The 6,986-nt window shown below is 37.7% G+C and overlaps 1 protein-coding gene and 1 long non-coding RNA gene across 2 annotated transcripts; both read left to right on the top strand.

Annotated features, from left to right (window-relative positions):
* The first annotated feature begins 3,769 nt into the window (after positions 1-3,769).
* On the top strand, positions 3,770-4,732 carry LOC118275315 (uncharacterized). Its single transcript, XR_004783582.2, has 5 exons — positions 3,770-3,899; positions 3,988-4,089; positions 4,180-4,294; positions 4,387-4,466; positions 4,555-4,732. It is a non-coding gene; the product is annotated as an uncharacterized LOC118275315 (long non-coding RNA).
* Positions 4,733-4,813: 81 nt separating this feature from the next.
* Positions 4,814-6,586, top strand: LOC126910977 (uncharacterized). The gene is made up of 8 exons (XM_050695661.1): positions 4,814-4,834; positions 4,883-5,033; positions 5,122-5,313; positions 5,398-5,577; positions 5,667-5,873; positions 5,963-6,070; positions 6,156-6,319; positions 6,431-6,586. The coding sequence occupies exons 1-6, from the start codon at positions 4,814-4,816 to the stop codon at positions 6,037-6,039; spliced, it is 828 nt and encodes a 275-aa protein (XP_050551618.1). The 3' UTR covers positions 6,040-6,070; positions 6,156-6,319; positions 6,431-6,586.
* Positions 6,587-6,986: the final 400 nt, after the last annotated feature.

Genomic DNA, 6,986 nt, shown 5'->3' with positions numbered 1-6,986 from the left:
GAGTTTCTATGAACTGTGTCCATTGTGTTTGATTCCACAAATTCAAACTAATAGTCTAAACTGCTGTAACAAAAAAATATTAATACCATCGTCATATTTAATACGTCAAGGCATTCAAGAAAAATAAATAATAGTGAGCCATATACAATTCATAATCTAAAAATGACTAGACATTCAGTCTGTAATAATATTTACGACCACAAAACAAGCTTTTGATATCGACAACCTTTAAATAGTCCTTAAAACCATAAAACAATGTATTACTTGAAGTTTTTATAGTTTATTTTATTTATTTTTATGAATTTATTCATTTGGTCAAAAAGTTAATTAATATATACATTTTCATAGACTTATTGATGGTTAGAAGTATAACCAGAATTTATTCTTCAATTTCGAATATAAACCCGATGGCTATTTCATTAGATATGTCCGTACAAAAAACCGAAAACACAATCTCGCTGTACAGCATGCGTGTGTGTGTCCTATGTTCAGTAGTAGACGTCTTGTGGCTGATATGATAACGATGATGAACATCAAGTAAAAATAGGTTTTATCAATAAATGTAAAGAAGTGTATAAATCCTCAAAGAACTTGTTAAGCTGTCCCGGCTGTTGAGCCGTCGTAAGGGACCAGGTTGGGGATGGTTATAAAACAACAAATACTCCTTAATAACAAATTTTGGGACTGCTCGTATTTTTGCACTTGGCATTATAAAAGGATTAGGATTAAAAATCAAATTATTCTTTACAAATGTCTAATAATGACTCCTATATTTAGTTCCATATTTGAAAGCTCAGTCAATTCAAATATTGAAACAAATTGTTCATTTGTTTATACCCTTGTCTTTTAAAGAGCATTTTGGCACAATATAGTAGTTATTATCTGAAAAATATTTGTCTTACTATTGTAAAGCACTTTTAATAAATATTAGACAATAACTACTTCGGAAATAGGTGGAATTAATTCGATAATTGTAAAATTACTCGTAACACACATTAGTAAATACTTTGGGAAACGAGATCTATAAATAAATGATTTTAATTTTAACAAGTATCAAGAGCTGAAACTTACATTATTAGCACCAGTAAAGCAGTATTATAGGAGTTCCGGTGTGCCGTAGTACAATTGCTACGCCGTAGCAACTGTTACGCCGCGGCGTAGCAGATTGTTTACAATAGCGCATGGAGTAGGTTTAACAGTAGACAAAGTTTCGATAGTTTTTTGAGGCGTCCAGTGCAATGGATATTGTATATTTTATAAAAGTATTCTTAGTCAGTTAGCAACAGTCAAAACCATTAACAGAGCGAGGTACCCGCGGGACACACACATATTGAATATGTTTGGAATTACGAAAACAAAACATAATAGCAATCCCAAATGCACCCGCTTATCTATAAATGTTCCACAGAAACAATTGGCAGTCACCATTGTATTGTCTTATCTCACGCTCGGACTCCTACTCCTTTGTATTATTTCATAAAAGAACCAGTTTCTTTGCAAATTAACTTTTTATTCTTTGCTAAAATACCACGTAGCTTTGTTTGTACCAAGTACAAGGAAATAAAGTTAGAAACAAGAAAATCAGTAGTAGGTAGGTGGTCTTGTCTTGGTCTTCCAAATATGGTTAATCATATTTTAACTGGGGCTTAGATGTTTTTTAAGGATTTTTTTTTGTATGAAATAGGTCGGTTTTTAACTAAAATCTCGGCCTGATGGTAAACAACATATTAACTCAGGCTTTGAAGACGTCCAGGTAGTATCAGTGTCAGTACCCTTCGGGAAACACAGACTGTTAACGATTCCCTCGATAGCTTAGTTGATATAAATGAAAGAGTGGACTGGATATAAATAAAGTTATTATTTCTTTGATAATTAACAACATCAGTAAAACAAGTTGACATGTTGACTCGAAGGAGACGGAGTTTGAGTGTCTTATCACTACCGTCGCACCCGTAACGTCGTCGTGCGTACGTGCGTCAGGTTACGTAGGCCACATACGATGACGTAGTTCATGTAACGCTTGTACCTGTCGCCAGGAACGCGCGCGTCTCCTCCTTTGTTGGATTTCCAACACAGATCCTGGCTAAAACTTGCTCCTACGAACTTCCTTAGGGATTCGCACAAGGAAACTAGAACTGTATGTTTGATTTCATTTAGTCTATGTAGGCAATTAGTAACAGACAGAGACTTGACACGACTTTGTCTAGATTTCATTAAATTTTTGAGATAACCAAGCAGCTCCATCGAGATTTGGCTAGTTTTTTACTGAATTTGGATGAGATTTCGCTTCTTATGTTTTTGTAAGGTCTCTCGGAATCTATATTACGAGTATGTTGTTTGGTCGGGTTCTTGAATTTTTAAATCAAGGTCACCAAGTACTCCAGATCCTCGATTATCCTAGTTTTTATAGTATTCTCTTTACATGACCATTAAACCCTAACTCAGTACCAAACTTCAGTACTAGTTCTATTTTGATGATCATGATAGTGAGTGAGTGTCATAAATGCAAAACTTTAATTTCGTTTAAATTATGTTCTTAATGACCTTAGTAGACTTAGAATTTGGATTTTAAGTGCTTACTAGCTTACTGAATGATAAACATTCCGGCATTCTGATCCTGTAGAAGAGTTCTCAAAGAGTGGCCTGCAAATGCGGCGAAATTGTTTCGAGCGCGATCTGTGTGATCTAAATAACTTTATACAATGTCAAAGTCAAAATTATTTATTTCAAATAGACCGGGAAGGTACTTTTGAACGTCAAAAGCACATATGTGCATATATGCGGCCCATTAGCTTAGATAGCCCCTTAAATATCGCCCTGAATTACTGGCCGTTTGATTAAATGGCTGAAGCCAGAATGGTACATTAGGTTAGGTTAGAACTATAACCCACACAGAAATGGGATCGCCATCAGAAATAAACCGTTAACAAACTTGTACTGCGATATTATTATTTATTAAACAAGCTAGGTCGTTAATTGTATGATCTATTTATGCTGGTTGGCTGTGAATTATACAATGACAGATTTAATAACAATGATATTTTGTTTTCATTACACGTTGACCAGCTTAACAACATATTTCCATATTACAGTACTGACAATCTTTAAAAACAGTGCGTAAATTAAATCCAGTCCATCCTCATATAATTTCGAAATATAAAATATTATTACCAAAGTTAGAAGCACACAAAGAAAATTAGTAACGAGTAACCATTTACTTATTACTCATTAGAGTAGATTAATTGATACATGGATCATTTGTTATAGTACTCAGGTAAATCTTGAACATTAAATTGAATGCTATTAAGAAATGAATGTAATCAATTATTTAATATAATGTACCGTCACTTAAATAAACAATTAAATAAAAATCTATTCTAAGGGATTTTTAAATCGGGTTTGTTGCCCTTTATTTTATACATTTGGTCTACGTGCAAATTCTACGATTCCTGAAATTTCGTTATCACCAAACTCATCGCAAACAATGGGAGCACTCCGACCAATCACAGCGTTCTACCCCCACCCACAACCCTGCGTACGCGCAGACAGCACGAATTTTGCATTCCCTACACACTCAGTACTTAGTTAGTAACCAAGTGCAAACCACTGCGACTGCAACGCATTCTACTTCAACGACCAAATTTTTGAAATGGAGTCAGGAAAGAAGAATTTGGAGAAGGTATGTTTCACTTATTTATAAAATTAAGTTTCTTTTTGTAAATGTTGTGTTGTGTCTAACCAGATTGTTGTTTTCTCATCAGGGCCAGAACCAGGAACCTGCACCTGCACCTGCACCTGTACCTAAACCTTCGACATCGAAAGGTTCAAGTACAGGTTCCAAAGCGCCCAGGCCGAGGCGCGGCAGACCAACCGGTGCAAACCGGACCCCTCTCTCCCTGGTGCGTATAAAACAAATGCTACAAGTTATTTATATTGCACATTCTCATTGGGACTGAACAATGTATTAATAATGAACTTTATTTACAGGAAGAACGGCGCGCAAGAAATGCGCAGTACGAAAGGGAGAGGAGGGAGGATTTAGCCCAGGCCCAGGCTGAGCTAGCTGAGGCCGCTGGGTGCGACCCAAATGTAAGTTTACAAACCTTGAAATCTTTGCGTTTAAGATGAGCCGACTTTATTGTTGTACACGTTATGTCTTACTTTCATTTCTTTTTGTAGGTATCGGAGGCCGACTTGTTGGCATTTGTAGTCAATAAGTTGAGTGCAGACAAATTAGAAGTAAAGCAGAGCATTGAAGAATACAGGCGGTTAAACGCCAAGTTGGAGGCACAGAGTAAGTATAAAACTGAAACTTTCTTCAAAATATCTATTTATGGTTTTTGTTCGAGTAAATACATTTCTTAACATGTGTGTGTCTTGTTACAGTTGCCAGTTGTCTCCAGCGGTTGGGCCCGGACTATGTTGATAGTGATGATGATGAGGAGGTGCAGCTGGAAGAGCCCAATGTAAGATACACTCACTTCATTCATTTGCAATGCACTTGATAGTACACTTGGTGGATTATTTTTCTAAAATTTATTTTTAAATTTTCAGGGTCGGAAACGTAAATCATCAGATGAGACGGTTGGTGATGGCAAACGTTTGCGGCGCAGTGGGAAGCAAATCCCAGCAAGTTGGATCTCACCCACTGACCTGGCTGAAGCTGGGCCTTCTTCCTACACGCACACTGCAGCACATCCACAGCAGTCACAACCAACATCACTATCACCACCGGTACAGCAAGATACGATAGAGCAAGTCTTAGCTGACTTGAGTGATTTCTGTGAGTATTAAGTTTTGTATTTGAGTAACTATGTCTATTGTGGTGACATTTGTAACACACAACTAACTAGTTTTTATTTTTGTAACAGCACAACTGGAGACGTCAGATAACGAGTGCCAGTCGCCGGCCCAGTATCCATCGTCACTACCTGGTGGTAGTGAGCAGCAGCAGCCAGAACAGCAACGACCAACCTCACCAAGAGTACATCCATATTTGCTTAGAGGTATCTTAGCTAAGTTAGGTTATTACTGTGAGTATTAGTTTTATATTTGAGTAACTATGTCTATTTTGATTGCATATGTAACACACAACTAACTAGTTTTGTATTTTTGTAACAGCACAACTGGAGACGTCAGATAACGATCAACTAGTACCGCCAGTAACAGAGTACCAGTCACAGGACCAGTACTTCGCTCCTCAACGCTATAGTGATTGTGACCTGCAGCCGACAGAACAGCTTCAGCAACAACCGACTTCACCACCGGTACAGCCAGATTTACTTGAAGTCGAAGCTGACTTAGGTCTTTCCTGTGAGTATTAGTTTTTTGAGTAACTATGTCTATTTTGATTGCATATGTAACACACAACTAACTAGTTTTGTATTTTTGTCACAGCACAAGTGGAGACGTCAGATAACGATCAACTGGCACCGCCAGTAACAGAGTCCCCGTCACAGGACCAGTACTTCGCTCCTCAACAATACTTGCTTCCATCGTCACTACCTGGTGGTAGTGAGCAGCAGCAGCCAGAACAGCAACAACTTAGAGGTATCTTAGCATACTTAGGTTATTACTGTGAGTATTAGTTTTATATCTGAGTAATACTATGTCCATTTTGGTTGTGTAATATGTAACACAAACTAACTAGTGTTTTATTTTTGTAGCATCAGAGCCGGAGCCGTCACTGGCCAATCAACTCGCACAGCCAGTAACAGAGTACCAGTCGCCGGCCCAGTACTTTGCTCCTCAACAATGCTTGCTTCCATCTTCACTACCTGGTGGTAGTGAGCAGCAGCAGACAGAACAGCTTCAGCAACAACAGCAGCAGCAGCCAGATTTACTTGAAGTCTCAGCTGACTTAGGTTATTACTGTGAGTATTAGTTTTATATCTGAGTAATACTATGTCCATTTTGGTTGTGTAATATGTAACACAAACTAACTAGTGTTTTATTTTTGTAGCATCAGAGCTGGAGCCGTCACCATTGTACCACCAGAGTCAGTCGTACTTCTACCACCATCAGAATCGCTACAGCTAGAGTTCGAGCAAGACTATCAAGATATTTTTTTGTAAGTATAAGATTTGTACTGGAGTAACTTTTTCTAATTTGGTTACATTTGTAACACAAAACTAACTAGTGTTGTATTTTTGCAGCAGCAGAGAGCCAGTCAGTACTAGAGCGGGCACCCAACGCTCTGTAGTCACTACTGGCGACGGCAGAAACAGAGTGCCCGCCGCCGTACCAGTACATCCCGCCACAGCAGTACTTGCTCCCACCGCCGTCAGTACCAGTCCAGCAGCCAGAGCCTTACTTTTCTGTAAGTATTCGATTCATATTTAAGTAACTGATAATTTTCTATTCAAGCTAGTCATATTTTAATTGCATTTGTTACAATCAACTTATCTGTTATTTCATTTTTCCTTTTCAGCTCCTGGAGAAAATCTACGGAGCCGTACATCAACTTGGCTGAACTATGCGGAGCTCCATCGGATCTACGTGCTTCATAGATGACTCTGGCTAGTTTATGACGGCTGGCTGGGGCAAATTGCTGCTTGCTTACCTTCACTGGCCATACAGATTTGTCATGCGGGAAACATAGATATAGATATGATACATTCTATTATGATGAAAAATAAGAAATATATATATTTTTAAATTAATTCTTACTACTTTCATTTATTCCCTTAACATCTTCAAATTATTAACTAATTATATTTGCTATAATTATGTGTTCCTGGCTTAGGAATCCAGGAATCGGTTTAAATGTTTCATAGTACGTGGTAACGGAGACTTAGCTCTACTGACTGTCCTGGTGGTATAGCAAATAACTGGTGCTTTCTGTTTACGACAGTAATTGTCAGGAGCAAAAACTCGAAGGAACTCGTTCAGGAGCAGCAATATGACTGTGAATAATCTTGTAAATTCTTAAAATTTCTTGCATTTATGACAAACTTAAAAAAAATGCTTTATGCCCAGTAATTGAT

The sequence above is a fragment of the Spodoptera frugiperda genome, chromosome 8 (genome assembly GCF_023101765.2).
Source record: "Spodoptera frugiperda isolate SF20-4 chromosome 8, AGI-APGP_CSIRO_Sfru_2.0, whole genome shotgun sequence".
In the NCBI taxonomy this organism is placed as follows: Eukaryota; Metazoa; Arthropoda; class Insecta; order Lepidoptera; family Noctuidae; genus Spodoptera; species Spodoptera frugiperda.
Note: the sequence above shows the minus strand (reverse complement) of the source record. Positions and strands in the feature narration are given on the sequence as shown.

Bases quoted from the DNA above. Each gene is read 5' to 3' on its own strand.
- LOC126910977 (XM_050695661.1), top strand. From the start codon at position 4,814: ATGTCTATTGTGGTGACATTT. The intron at 5,034-5,121 runs GTGAGTATTAGT...TTTTTGTAACAG, and splicing joins AGCTAAGTTAGGTTATTACT to CACAACTGGAGACGTCAGAT. The intron at 5,314-5,397 runs GTGAGTATTAGT...TTTTTGTCACAG, and splicing joins AGCTGACTTAGGTCTTTCCT to CACAAGTGGAGACGTCAGAT.